This window comes from Emydura macquarii, unplaced genomic scaffold, assembly GCF_026122565.2.
Source record: "Emydura macquarii macquarii isolate MOO-44397 ecotype Brisbane River unplaced genomic scaffold, CSIRO-AGI_Emac_v2 contig_2422, whole genome shotgun sequence".
Lineage (NCBI taxonomy): Eukaryota > Metazoa > Chordata > Testudines > Chelidae > Emydura > Emydura macquarii.
This window is the reverse complement of record NW_027132559.1, coordinates 17,636,623-17,652,409: the sequence shown is the minus strand read 5'-3', so window position 1 is coordinate 17,652,409 and position 15,787 is coordinate 17,636,623. Positions and strand designations below refer to the sequence as shown.

The 15,787-nt window shown below is 41.8% G+C and overlaps 1 protein-coding gene across 3 annotated transcripts in view; it reads left to right on the top strand.

The window, feature by feature from the left end:
- The window catches only part of SNX10 (sorting nexin 10), a 63,746-nt gene that overhangs the window by 33,847 nt on the left and 14,112 nt on the right, over window positions 1–15,787 (top strand). For all 3 annotated transcript variants that reach the window (XM_067562027.1, XM_067562026.1, XM_067562025.1), the window contains exon 3: window positions 13,756–13,842. In XM_067562027.1, coding sequence (XP_067418128.1) covers window positions 13,756–13,842 — 87 coding nt within the window. The remainder of the gene's footprint in view (window positions 1–13,755; window positions 13,843–15,787) is intronic.

Here is a 15,787-nt window from a genome sequence, read left to right as displayed (position 1 = left end):
CAAAGCCCTGGAGACAGGGAGCTTGGAAGATCATAGGGCAAGCTAACTTGTTGGTAACCATTAAGCACGGGTGCACAAACTTTTCCAGTCATGCCACCCCTCACCATTAACAGAATCCATCTTACACCCCCCGGCCCCGACATTATTGCACAGCCAAGGCTTCCTCAGCAGTGGAGCTTGGGCCTGGGGGCACAGCGTGGGCTGGGGTGGGAGTGGCACTCCCTCCCCATTCCCCATGGGGGTTGGTCTGGGCCTGGAGGCAGAGCAGGACTGGGGACTGAATAGGGTTGGGGGGAGAGTGAGGCTGGAAGCGTGGTGCTCCCTCCCTGCCGCCTATGAGGGCTGGCCCAGGCCCCACTGTGTGTCCCCCCAAATGTGCCTCTACACCCCATTGGGGGGGTGCCTCACATTTTGGGGACCACTGTATTAGAGCTGGGTGAGCTATGGAAAACTGACACAGAAAAGGAGTATATGGTACTGGAGGAAGAGGGGGATACATTTGTGACAAAGTCCAGGCATCTCACGGGGAAAAAACAGTTTAAAACCTCCCAAAATAAGCAGTTAGGCCAACTGTTTGGGTACTGATATATGTAACTGTCAGAGTATGTGGAGTAAGATCTATGAAAGCTTGTAATGCACTGTACTTAATAGTCATGATGAGATGTCTATACAGGTTATATACACACATACAGTTCTAATTTTCTTTATAATATAGTGATGAATGTAACTGTGGTGCATCTTCAGCATCACCTCCCAACAGGGCAGTGAAGTAATCAGGCAGGGAGGGACAGCTTCCCCAACCAGACAAGACTGACTTCAAGCACATAGCCAGTGTCCAGCCCAGGATACAATAATGAGGAACCATCAAAGCAAATGGGAACAGCTTAAAACTGAAAAGAAAACCCACATCTTCAAAAACGTCTATACACACGGTGCTGCAGCGGCGCTGCTGTACTGATGCAGCAGCGCCGCTGCGGCACGTCTGCTGAAGACACTCTATACCGACGGGAGAGAGCTCTCTTGTCAGCATAAAAAAATCCCCACCTCCACGAGCGGCAGAAGCTATGACAACAGGAGCAGCTCTCCTGCCAGCATAGCGCTGTGCACATGAGCACTTATGCCATTTGGGGGAGTGAAATATTCACACCCCTTAGTGACATCAGTTTTGCTGACATAGGCTGTAGTGTAGACTTAGCCTAAGATAGGATGGAGTTTTCCCCACTTTGAATATGTGTAGTAATGGAAGGAAAAAAAAAAACCATGCAAACCCTTTTGAAATGGAAGGGGTTTGAACCGAAGGGCATCCAGATCTTGTGGGACAGTCTCTGGGTTGGAGGCTGTTTAGCAGCTCTGGATCCCTCCTATAGCAGAGAAACTGTTATAAGGCACTGTTTTCCCCACACACCCCAGCACCCAGCCAGCAACCACCGCTCTCCAGCCACCCAGCTCTGAAGGCAGCACCACCGCCAGCAACAGCACAGTAGTAAGAGTGGCATGGTATGGTATTGGCACTCTTACTTCTCTGCTGCTCCTGGCAGCAGTGCCGTCAGAGCTGGGCACCCGGCCAGTAACCGCTGCTTTCTGGCTGCCCAGCTCTGAAGGCTGTGCAGAAATAAGGAGAGCAATATTGTGTCCCCTGTAATAGGCCCCTTTTGGATCAGGACCTCCAGTTTGAGAAACACTGTGTACTTTTACCCTATACTATAGGGTAAAAATACACAAGAGACCAGATTTCACAGTCTATGACGTGATTTTCACAGCCATTTATTTGGTAGGCCTCTACTTATGGGTATTTTAATTATTATTATTATATTTTCTGTTCATGGGCACTAAACTGCCTTGAAATGAATTATATCTGAGAGCACTGGGTGCTTTTTTCAATTTTAAGTGATCATATGCGAAAGATGCCTGATTGATCTAGTTTAGTCTTTGATAACAAGTATAAACATCCTGAAAAAAATCCTGCAGTTCATTGATTTGACCTCTCTCCTTAGTGGGGGGAAATTTTTGGCACAGGATAACAATGTCATGAACGTAGACATCTTGTATTCATAATTAAAAAGACACTGCCCAGTCTTGTTCAGATTTTGTTTAAAGAAAAACAAAACTAATAAACCCACAAGGTTTTACTAAGAAATAAAGACATTTCCATGATTATTCAACCAATAAAAACATAATTTAAACATTCCTCTGCAGTGTTTGCAACCCAAATATTGAATTCTCCAAGTGGCTGAGAATCTTAAAGTGAAACCAACTCATTGCCTAGATAGATGCCAAAAAAGTAAACCAACATCATGAGAGGCAAAATGTAAATTCAGATTTTAAAAATTCTTTCAGCTTGTATCAACTAGGCTCACTAACAACAGGAAGAAAATTAAGCAATATAAACAAACATTTAAACACAGTGTGGTTTTACTCAGAAGTGACTCTCTAAAAGTGGCAGCATGAAGTTTTCCTCAGTGACTTCCAGATAAAATATGCTCAATTTACAACTAAATGATTTTTTTCTCTTAACTACCAAGCTGGTTATCTCAGCCTGGGATTTGAATCAAGCTGGGTTATTTCTTCTTATGTATTATCATCAATTATGCAGGTTTTGCAGACCAAATCAGGCCCTCATACACCAGAGAGAGGTAGGTGTGTAAGGAATGACTTATGGTTGGTTGAATCAACTACAACAGGAATCTTACTCTATCTGGCAAGGCAGATGGGAGTTGGGAGAGGAGGGCCAGACGTACTTAGTCCGGAGCACTTCATTGCAGTGTTGGGCTTGAAGATCCCCATTTCCAAAAATTGCTGCCAGGATGCTGGCTTTAGTCAGTTTGGGGCTTGGAGAAATCCTGGTGATCATGAAGAGTGACGAGGTCTAGAGAGGATTCTTGGAGCAGGAAGAGCAGTTGCCCAAGAATGTAGCTGCAGTAGCATACTTTAGCCAGGGTTCCAGGCAAGCACATGTTCCTCTTTATCATCATCCCACAGTAGGGGAACTTTGGCTGGGGAATTGGGGAGACACAGGATGGAAGTCTTTGTACTAGTCATTTGTGATATTATTAATCCCCACTGAATCTATAAGATCTGTTACTGTGGACCTAGACCTAGACAAGGAAAAGGAAATGCTGTAAATGTTGGCCCTTCCGTCAAGTGGCTGCAGGGCATATCAGTCACAAAACTGTTGTTGAAAACATTGCCTCCCAATGCAATGTCAATGCCATCTGCTTTCAGGAAACCCATGTTAATTCCCTTATTACTAGTCAGTTCGTAATCCCTGATTTAGATTTCATAAACACAGTTTGCATGAATATGAATATGGCTGAGCCACATACGCAAGATCCAACTTCGATGATGTGGAGCGTCTACCATCCATATCTGACTACTGGGATATAAGGGAGAACGTGTTGCTTTGCACATCAAGAATATATACACTTGTTCTGAGGTTCAGAAGGAGGTGAGAGGCAGACCAATTAAAAGTCTCTTGGTGAAGATATAAAAAGGGAAAAAACAGGAGTGATGTAATGGTAGGACTCTACTATGGACCACTGAGGCGGATGAGGCATTTCTAGAACAAATAAAGGTCCAAACAAAAGCTGGTGGTAATGGGGGGCTTTACCTACCCTGGAAAAGTAACACAGCAAAACACAAAATGTCCAGTAAGTTTTTGGAATGTGTTGGTGTTATGGGGACCTTTACTCACCACCGGAGCGCCTCCATCTGGCTATGTCTGGGGATTAGCTCTGCCAGCCTGACACCCTCTTCTTGCAGTTGTTCAGCCCATCATCTCATGCTCTCATTCTGTGGCCTCTTTCTTGCGCCTCAGGAATTGCCGTGCCTCATCTTCATGGTTTAGCCCTCTGGCCAAGTCACAATAGTCCTCTCAATGCAGGGTACTAAGGAAAAAAGTCTTCCACACCACCCCAGGCAGTCCTTAAATCCACTGCCCTATCTGAGGCACTCCCTTAGTGACTAGAACAAATGGTTCTAGACAGTCTTCAGGTTCACTGCCCACATTGTGCCATCCACTCAGTGGCTGGTAGGGGAACTCAAGCCTATGCCCTGCACTGGAGTCCAGCATCGGGGCCCTGTCTCCAGCAGCTAAGGTTTGTACTACCATAAACCTTCCTGCCACTCCTCTGGACTAGTTCTACCTTGCCTATCCCAAGCTTGCATTCTCTGCCCTTCTAGTTAAACCCCTGTCTCTGGGTCTGCTAGAGAAGCCCTTCCTATTGGGTCCAAATGCATTTTTCTCCCTTGTCCCAGAGAGAATGACTGCAGTCCTTCTCCCTGCAGGCCCCTTTCTGCTACCAGCTCCCTGGTTTTATAGAAGCCCATCTGTTCCTGCACGGATGAGCTTTCCTTATTTAGGGCTCTGCTCTCAGCCTAAATGTCCCCCTGCTTTGCAGCCTATTAGGTTAACTGGCCCCTCTGGCCTGTGTTAATCCCTTCAGTGTGAGTTTAGGGAGCATGCCATCACAATTAGGGACAACTTTTTGTTTCAGAAGGTGGAGGAAGTAACAAGTGAGGCAGTCATTTTAGATTTGACTCTGACCAACAGAGAGGAATTGTTTGCAAATCTGAAGGTGGAAGGCAACTTGGATGAAAGTGATCATGTAATTATAGAGAGTTCAAGAGTCTAAGGCACGAAGAAATGAGAGCATAAGGACAACGGACTTCAAAAAAGCAGACTAACAAACTCAAAGAACTGATAAGTAAGGTCCCCTGGCAAGAAAAACTAAGGAAAAAAGTAGTTCAGAAGAGCTGGTATTTATTTCTTCAAAGGGACAATATTACAGGCACAACAACAAACTATCCTGATGCAAAAGAAAGATAAGAAGAGTAGTAAGAGGTTAATATGGCTGCCTCAGGAGATCTTTAATGACCTGAAAATCAAAAGGAATCCTACAAAAAGTGAAAACATGAATAAATTACTAAGGAGGAGTACAAAAGAATAGCACAAACACGTAGGGACAAAATCAGAAAGGCTAATAGACAAAATGAGTTGCACCTAGCAAAGGATATAAAAGGCAATAAGAAAAGGTTTTATAATTAAGAGTAAGAGAAAGATGTAGAAAAGTGTAGGTCTTCTGCTTAGTAGAACTAATAAGAGCAGATCAAGCAGGCTGAGGTGTTTAATGCCTATTTTGCTTCAGTCTTCACTAAAAAGGCTAATGATGACCAATTAATATTAACAACAAAGGAGAAGGAACAGGAGCCAGAATAGGGAGAGAACAGGTTAAAGACTATTTAGATAATTTAGATGTATTCAGGTAGTTAGGACCTGATGAGTTGGGGGGGTAATGGTGGATAATCAACTGAACATGCGCTTCCAGTGTGAACTTAGGGCCAAAAGAGCTAATCAATCTATCAGAGATGGTATAACATGATCCAGTGGCTGGAAGTTGAGGCTAGACAAATTCAGATTGGGAATAAGGCATACATTTTTAACAGTGAGTGTAAATAATCAGTGGAACAATTTACTAAGGGTTGTGGTGGATTCTCCATTACTGGAAGTTTAAAAATCAAGATTGGAAATTTTTCTAAAATATAATGTACTAGGCCTGTGTTATATAGTTTAGTTTAGATGATCACAATGATCTCTTCTGGCCTTGGAATCTATGAAATTCACCCTAAGGTACTTAAAGACCTAGCTGAAGCAATCTTTGAACCATTAACGATTATCTTTGAGAACTCATGGAGGATGGTTAAGGTTCCAAGGACTGGAGAAGAACAAACATAGTTGTGACATACCCAGGGTACAATCCAGACTAATGAGTAGCTGTGTCCCCCAGCCCTCTGACCTGGGGTGCCCTTTACACAGTTTTGCTGCTGTAGTCTTTGGTCCTGGACTGCTCATAAACAGCCTCCTACATGTAAGTCACTCCCAGCTATGTCTGTGTGAGTGTATGCGCGCTGCAGCCAGCCAGCCACACATTGGCTCTTACCAGCTTTGTTTATACTGCAGAGTGATCCCAATGCACTCCCAGTCTTAGATTTTTCACCAGAAATGCATGTCCTATAATTGCCCAAACTTATAAGAAGTCCATCATTTAATTAATAGAAATTATATGCACATGTCCTGTTACCCCAAATGAAGTTTCCCAGACACTTCAATTCAAACACACTGGATTAAATAAAACAATAAACAAGTTTATTAACTACAGAGAGAGAGAGATTTTAAGTGAATCAAGAAATGAGGCATAAGAGTCAGAAATGTTACAAGTAAAATAAAGATAAAATGCAACTGGTGCCTAATGTAGTAAACTATGTTAAGTTCAAAGCCAGGTTTTCTCATCATATGCTTTAGCACAGTGGTTCCCAACCTGTGGCCTGGGGGCCAAAAATGGCCCACGGGGGCTTTCAAAGTGGCCTGTGGCTCCCCTCCTGCTGGCTGTAGAAGGGAGCCACTGCCTAAGGACCCGGGTGGAGCGCGTTTCTGTAGGGCTAAAAGGCCAGTGCAGGCTTCTTGCTGTGGACAAGAGGGGGGGAGCAGTAAATATGATATATTTTCATTTTAGTAAGGCTTTTGATACTGTCCCACATAAGTCTCATAATCAAACTAGGGAAATATGGTCTAGGTCAGGGGTGTCAAACTCGCTCAAGGTGATGGGCCAAAATCACAGAACCTGTACTTCGAAAGGGCCATGCAATGCTCTCCGCCAAAAATTTCATGCAATCTACCCATTTTCGGCGGCGCGGCATCAGCAATTTTCAGTGGTGCCGTTGCGCTGTGGGCTCCACTGACATTGCTGCTTTAAGACAATATCCGCTGCCGAAAAAGTGAGGACGACTTTAGTTTTTCGGCGGTAGGGTTCTGCGGAGGAACGTATTGCTGCTTTAAGGCTGTGGCCCCACAAATCTCTTAAAGTGGTAATGCAGACATTCGGCGGCACCACTACTTACTTTCGGCAGCCAGGATAAAAATGGGTCGCAGGCCACATAAAAAAAGTTCGCGGGCCAAATGCGGCCCGCGGGCTGTATGTTTGACACCCCTGGTCTAGGTGTAATTACTATAAGGTGAGTCCACACTTGTTTGGAAGACTCAAAGAGTAGTTATCAATGGTTAACTATTAGACTGGGAGGATGTATGTAGAGGGATCCTGCAGAGGTCTTTTTTTGGTCTGGTACTATTCAATATTTTCATTAATGATTTGGATAATGGAGTGGAAAGCATACTTATAAAATTTGTGGATGATACCAAACTGGGAGGGGTTGCAAGCACTTTAGAGGACAGGATTGGAATTCAAAATGATCTTGATAAATTGGAGAAATGGTCTGAAAATCAAGATGAAAATCAAGATGTGCAAAGTACTACAGTCAGGAAAGAAAAATCAAATGCACAGCTACAAAAAATGGGGAATAAGTGGCTAGGCAGTAGTATTGCATAAAGGATCTGGGGTTAATAGTGGATCAGAAACGGAATATGGGTCTACAATGTGATGCAGTTGCAAAAAAGGCAAATATTCTGCTGGGGTCTATTACAGGAGTGTTGTATGTAAGACACTGGGGGTAATTGTTCTGCTTTACTCAGCACTGGTGAAGTCTCAGCTGGAGTATTGTGTCAAGTTTTGCATGCCATGCTTTAAGAAAGGTATGGACAAACTGGAGAGAGTCCAGAGGAGAGATGGAATAGGTTACTGAGGGAAGTTGTGGAATCCCCATCACTGGGGAAGAGGATAGACATCTGTTCTGGATGGTCTAAGTGGTCTACCTCAGCATGGGGGTGTTGATGAGGTGGCCTCTCAAGGTCTCTTCTAGCCCTACATTTCTACGATTCTATGTCCAGGATTTTGGCACAATTTGGAAAACAGTTAAAACACGGTTAGGTCCTGTCTACAGCAAATCCTCCCTTTTCACTTACCGTTTTGTTGTGTTTGAGGTAGCGAAATAGCAGATTCCACTGTGTATGTCAAAGTAGCTCCAGTGGCTAGTTTGAAGGGCAACATTGGACATTTGAATTTTAAATGTATGAATTAAATCTGTTAGGTGAGAGATTCCAGACAGTGAATTCAAAGTGTAGTATAACAGAAATGCTGGGATGGCTTTGGAGAAATGTGATGGCTACATGGCCATTTTCATCCTTGAAGTTTATGTCATTGTTTTGCTAGTAATAGGGAAACTTTTTGGAAGAATTTTTTTTTTTTTTAGGGAGCTTCATGGAAAATGACTGGCCTGGTGTTAGTGAATAATCAGATGAGTGCCACTGTGGTTTCAGGCACTCTAGAACATGAGTTTATCACCTGATACTTCCCTCACTATAATGGTTTGACTGAAATCACAACCGAGTAGATGAAGCAAATAGCTAAGTAATGAGATTTTTTTTTTCCCCCTTCATAGTAATTTTTACCATTTTAAAGATAGCTATTTCCATGGTAGATTTCCTACTTTATGATTATAAATGTAACTCCCACCGCAAAACATTCTTCATGCTATTTATGCTTTTTCAGAGACCTAGTGTTTTTGCTGTCAAACTTTGTGCAGAGCACCTGGCTCACCAACTACTGCAGGGCAATATGCTTTGTTATTAACAAATGAAATTGGCAGCAGAAGCAAACCGAAGAACATTTCTTGCATTTGCTTCAGTTCCTTTTGCAGCATATTCTTTCTCTTGGGGCTAATTGAAGCAAGAAGATTGTTGATACCTTCAACTTTCAGTGGTTGTGTCTACACTAGCGTTTTCCTCTACAAATTTCCCACACTTGCCAACACCAATGCATCTCCACCAGGGGATGTGGTAGTGTAGAAAAGCCACCTGCATTGTTTTTACCATTGTGTCATGTACATGTGTCACTATGTGACTGGAATGCCCCAACAACTATCCAGGATGGTTTAGAATTAGATAATACTTAATCCTGCCATAAGTGCAGGGGACTGAACTAGGTGACCTTTTGATGTCCCTTCCAATCCTACGATTCTATGATTCCAGACAACATGGTAGTAATAATGTCACTGGTGCCTTGTGTACACTTATCAGTGGAGCAGCTCCAGTCTTTGCAACAGAGAGAAATATTTTGATGAAAAGGCTAGTATAGACAAAGGCAGAGAGGCATTAAAGTGCAGTTATGGTCAGAAAAGAGGCATTGCTGGTACCTGCGTATTAAATAGCTAGGACTTCTTTTGGTATTCCAGGTTCTGTCTGCTTGATGTTCTGACAGATACGTTAGCTCTACATAGCTATTTCAGATACAGGAAAGTAAGCTGAAGTTGTATTCTGCCTCACTCATAATCAACAAAATTCCTCGTGTAGGCCTTGTCTACACAGGAAAGTTATACTGTTATAAGTAAGGTGTGAATTTATACCACTGTGGTTATACTGGCAATTCCCTATTTGGGCACTCTTATTCTGGGTCAGCTTATGTCACTTTGGAAGTGGTTTAAGCAATACCAGAAAAAGCCACTCTTATGCTGGAATTAGCGAGTCTACCCAGGGAGTTAATGCCAGTGTAATTATATCAGTTTATTTGTACCGGTATAGTTTTGCCACTTAATTTCCCTGTGTAGATGAGTCCTAAGTTCTAACTGCAGAATTTGTACAGCTGGCCCTGGTGTCTGAGCCAGAAAACAAGCATGACTGTTGGATCCCAGGTAAAGGTTAAAGGACTGGCAGTTGGGGGGGAAACGTTTTACTCATTAACTTAGCTTTTTGTTATAAAGTTACTCAGAGAGAATAAATGAAAACCTCATGATGCCATTTTCTCCACTTTGTTCTTTGTACAGTTCCTAGCACAGTGGGACTTCTCATCCCTGAGTATGGCTTCCAGGTACTACTGCATTAGAAATAACTATGCTTTTCAGAGTACAACAGCACTTTAAGCATATATTCTGTGTAACATTTGTGACTTGATCACAAAGCGGCCTCACCTTACAGCACCAATACCCCAGACGAACACTCTGCCAGATCACGTTAAATTAGAATAAGGCCTGGTCTACATGCAGATTTTGTACCAGTATTGCTGTAGTGGTTAGGGTGACTTTTTAACTGAAATAGTTATACTAGCCCTGATCTGGACCCAGTTAGTAAGTATGAAGCTGCCTCATGCTGGTATAGCTTCCCATTTAAACACCTTTTATTCCATATAACTGCATCCACACTACAGGATTTGTATTCCTTTAGCTAGACTGGTATACGTAAAGCAGAACAACTTTCTGGTGTAAGTTGAAAGGGGTGGAGGCATTTCAAGCATTCAGTTCCTGGTTCTGTGCTGACTGTAATAATAGTTGTGGTTGCTCAGCACTTCTTGGAGCCACGTCACTAATATGGAAAATCTCACAGATATTAGGAAATGCTGTACATTTTCTTTACTTCCCCCACTAGTTAATGTTTATCCTGCTTCCCTCCCACCTTAGCCTTGGTATTTTTTGTGGGTTTAAAAAACAACTGTTATATTTTGTCAGCTTGAGATTGTGATTTCATAAGTGAAGTTCACCCTGGGTTCATTAACCTGCTGTAATTAGTTGAGCATTGAGTTAGCTCTTTGCTACATGCTTCATAGGAAAACAGTATAGCTTATGATGAACCCAGCAGTTACTAAGGTACATAATCACCACAGAACCCATTTCTTGTTTTGTTAGCTATACAAATAGAATGTGAAAGATGTCTAACTGGTATATTACTGCCCTAGAAATAGAGGTTCGGGCTGAATCAAAACTTGGCCATAAAATGATTGGGGTGTTGATTTGGGGGTATTTGGAGACTGTGTAATAGAATCATTTAAGAAAAAACTTGTAGCTATCACACCAAAGCACCTGTTAATAGATATTTATTATTTATCCTAAAAGGTATATAAAAAAGGAGTGTGTGTGTGTGTGTGTGTGTGTGTGTGTGTAAAAGGTATATAACTTTGGAATAACAGATTTTGAAAGCAACATTTTACTTACACGTTTCTTTTGATCTGTTGCAAAGGGTGTGGGAGTTAAAGGTTATTGGGAAATAATATAATTTAATAAACCTATGTACAGGAGGTCCGATGGGCAGATGATATGAAAAATGGTAAAGGAAAGGAGTCAAAGGTCAGATTGCAAGACGACTTCAATCCACTTTGCCTACAGGGAAGAAGCCTTTAGTGGAAGGAGAGAACAGTGGCCCAGTTAGATGTTCCTGGTGGAATCCCCTTCTTTCAGGTAGCTGAAGCGATGTATTTGGGGGGTGAGGAAAGAAAGAGAACAGCATTTAGAAGAAGAATAGCCCTAAGATGGAGCAGGAAGATAGAAGGGTGAGGAGCAGAGAAAAAACTGAAACACAAGAAGACAAAACAAGATTAAGGAACAGAAAATCTAGCAGGAGAAGAACAAAATGTAGGCATGGGGAGCAAGATATGCAGATCATAAAATAGGATTAGAATGGGATTGAAAATGCAGTTTAGACATTGGGATTGGGAGATGAACTTTTCTCCTGCCCTGGTCTTTACTGGGTATGTCGAGTTCTTCTGTTTTGGAGAGGGAATACCCCTCCCCTTCCTCCTCCCATTGCATTTTCCAGCTGTGTGTTGTTTTTTCAGTTTAAAACTGTGGTTATCCCAGAGGTGATAGGTCTGCAAACTAAGAGCCACATCTTCAGCTGGTTGAAATCATCATGATAACTTTGTTGGCTTCAGTGAAGCTATGCCAGTTTACACTGCTGATTATCAGGCCCTAAACATGATAGTCTGTGATGCTCTGCATCATGTCATTGACACCTGTATAAAATGCCACCAGATCAGAAGAGTGGTGTCTTACATCCAATTTGCACTGGTGTTAAAAGCTGCACAAAATGCAGGACAGTGGAGAATCAGGTCCTGAATATTTCTCTGGTGCTGAAAGAGGAAATGGAATCACCATGAAAACAATTGTTCCATGTGATGAATTATTTAATCCAGACCACAAATGCTCCCATATGATTGATGCACAAATGCTTTTTCAGCCTGAATACACCCTTTCCTCTAATGGGTGTCATAATTCTTACACATCCACTTTGTCTATTTAGCAGTTTGCTGCTGAGGGTATATGGGTGTGTGTGGGTTGGAGGCAGAGAGGAATTCAGTTGAACGAAGCAGTCTTTTCCGGTATCTGTGGGTTGGGGGTAGAAGTATTCTTGGGAGCTCTCTGTGCGGGTACTTTTTGATTTATGAAAAGAAAAGTGTAAATTATTCTATAAGTAACCCTGAGACCCCCAGCAGATGTCAATCAGTGTGGTTCTTTAATGAAGTAAAAATTATATCACGTGAAGAATTGGCCTTCTCTTTGAAAAATGCATTTTTTCAAAACAGATCATTGCATTTTTAAAACCACAGCCTCCTTCTAAAATAAGTTCGTTTGTCAGTAACTCTGCCCCTCTTCTCAGAATTGTTTCACTTACCTACAGAACTGATGCAGTTCTCCTCTTCTTCTTCTTCCCCTCCCCCTGCCAAAATACAGCTTAAAGGGATTTTCTTTTCTTTGTTTCTATATGTAATTTAGAGCATTTCTAAAGTGTTATCGCCACTCACGCAAGCATGAGACATAGTCCATTCTCTGTCTTGCTCTTTGAGGCTTGTCTCACACAGTTTTTCTCAGATTTTACTAAACTGATAGAAAAATGATATAGTTAAATCAGTGCAACCCTCTAGTGTGGAAGAAATTTATAGTGGTATTTACAGAGGTATTTATATCAGTATAGCTTGTTTTGTACAAACATTAATATATAAACACCTTTATACCAGTATAACTGTTCACACTAGAGACTAGGGCAGAGGTCCCCAAACTGTGGGGTGTGCCTCCATACGGGGGCACGGAGGAACATTTGGGGGGACGTGGCAGGGCCTGGGCAAGACCCCATGGGGGGCAGGGAGGGAGCGCCATCCAGCCCCAAACTCTGTTCTGACCCTCCCATCCCTCCAGCTATGGCCTTGGCCCCTGGCACATGGCTGTGGCCTTGGTTCTTGGCCCAGCCCCGACTGCAGCCCTGCTCCCAGCCGCAGCTGGGAGGGGGGGACATGGATGGGGTAAAGGAGGGGGGCTTGACGTAATCTACAATATTTTAGTCCTTAATCCAGTGGTCCCCCAATGTTTTACATCAGACCCCCCTCCTCTACCCCATCTATGTCTCTTCCCCTCCCTCCTCCCCAGCTGCAGGTTAATAATAGATTAATCTATTCATATGTCTTTGAGCATCCTGTCCAGTTTTTATTTTCTACTAAGGCAGTTCTCTGGGGGAATGATTTGTTTCAATCCCTGCCTCTTTGGGCTGGTAGTTAAGCATTTATATATCTTAATTTCAGAGATCTTGATTATTAAAATATTCATTTTTTAAAATAAAAATTGTACAAAGAGTGGTGAGGAAAAGTAAATTCAGCAGCACGCTAATAATATGTAATAGTCATGTATTCTACACAGTGTTTTTGTAAAGTCTCTTTTTATTTAATGGAGTGATTGGCATTGGAAAAAATAGCTGCACAACTATTTTTAATCGGTGATTTACAAGTTATATAATCAGTTTGTTGCCACTCAGATTACTGAGTTCCCCAGGAATATAGTGTGTTTGACAGTTCAAAAATCTACAATGTTATTTAATTTGAAAAAATCCCTTTTTAGCTAGCTGTTTGGCAAAGAATTTCCTGGATATGTTCTGTATTTCAGATGACTCATTGCTTTTTGCTTCTCCTTTTAAAGGATTGCAACGTTTTATAAAGCAGCAGTTCAGCTTTTAGTCTGAACACGGTCATTTGTGGAAAAGCGAAACAATCAAAGAATCTATCAAGCTCCGTTCTTATTCTCAAACTAATTCCTTGATTTATTATGCACTTACAGGAATTTGTAACTGTCTTGGTACGAGACCCTAAGATACAGAAGGAAGACTCTTGGCATTCATATATAGACTATGAGATATTCATTCATGTAAGTATAAAAACAACGGGATAAAAATATTTTGCACTTATGTAGTGCATTCTATTCAAAGCTGTGATCATTTTGGAAATATTAATGAGTTAAGCTTTAGAGCGCCACTGGAACACTGGCAGGGGGGGATGCTCCTTTTACAGCTAAAGAAACAAAGTTGGAGAGTTTTGCCAAAGTCATGCAGCAAATCAGTGGCAGAGCTGGGAATTCAATCATGATACACCCTGGCTCACATTTGTGTGCTCTAGGATGCTCTATCCTCTGACAGATACTGTTCATGGTTCTAATTCTTAACAAAAAAAACTGATGTGGCAGACTTTGCATGGTCACTGGTCTTATTATAGTAAGAAAAAACGTTGGACTTCAAGCATCCATGTTTATACAAATCTCTTTTCAATTAATAATCCAGTTACTTGCTTCAAAAGCAAAATTCCTGAAGCTGTTTTATCTACCAAGCTACTTGATTGTCATAATTATGTAAATGTTCAATGTGTCTAGACATTTACATTGTGCCCTGCTTTGTGGTACTTGAGTACTTTAAGTGTTTTTCTTAATGCTTATAATTTTACTCTACCACATTCTAATATGGATACATTTGAAATTGTGATTCTATCATATCCTAAATCTGCCATACATTTTATTTAATTAAATTTTGTTGATAGTTCTTCCATTACCATAGTTTGTTGGATGAAATGTTGAAGGGATTATAATAATTTCCTCAATCTAGATCCTGAGATTGCTACTCGCGGTATGAAAAATATCTTCCATCCCCTCATGATGGCAGGATTACTGGGTTCATCCTATTGCTGTTTTGATCGTAAAATATCTCCTAAAATATTGGCTACCAGACACACACAGATCACTTTGGTAGAAAAGTTAAATTCCATCCTTTGTCACACATTGATGCTGTACTTTGGGGCAACCCACTTTGGAAAACTGACAAGAAACTGGTAATGTGGACCGAGTGGATGCATAAGAGGATAATTAGGGTCTCTCAGTTGATCTCAGAGGTTCAGTTTCTGCCATTCCAAGCACTCCAACAGCAGTACACCAGGCCTCGTTGAGCTGCGTGCAGTTACCTGCAGCTTATGCATCTCTTGAAGGACATATTTGATCCTGTTATGCTGGAAGCACCAGGGATTCCAGAATTATTATAGGTATGGAGAATGCTCCCTAGGTTCACCAGACCAGCTGTAGCTTGTTATGACTTCCTGGCCCAAAACCCCTCCTTAATTTAGATTGCTTGCGACAAGCATTGAACAAAAATGTGTATGTATTCTTGAACCCTAGCCAATGGAGAAATGCCTTGCAAAACATTAAAAGCTTTATTATTTATCTACAATTAAGGCTGATTCAACAGAAAATTATATTTCATTCACACAGGTTAGTGCACGAACCTTGCCAAAACAAACTGCTGTTGGAGATTGGGGTGGGGGGGGGGGGGTCTCCCAGAGCTCAGATGTTTTGGGACTGTCCCAGGATACAATTCTTTTGGCTACAAGTAGCCAGGAGGATTAATCTGATAATGGATACTTCCTTAAAAATTACTTCCTCGAACTGTGTTTTGGGATATATCCCATCATCTTGGAAACTCTCCAACTCACAGAAAAGTTGGTTCTCTAGAGCAGTGCTTGTAGCCAAATGACTCATATGGCTTAGGGGAAAGAGCGGACCAGGGATAGAAGGTTGACTCAACAACTAGGCTGAACTGGCAGCTAAAGAGCTGGTAACATTTCTGAGAAGAGGGACCTTGAACAGATTTGGTCTGACTTTTTAGAAATCTTTGATTAACTCCCAGTGGATGGAAACTGAGATAATGCTTTCCTTTCCCTTCCCTTCCCTTCCCTTCCCTGCTCCGTTCCCATCTAAAATCTTGCATATTTAATCAAATATTGAAGTGAGAGTTTGAGAGAATGAAGTCATGTGATTGCTAAATAAGGACACA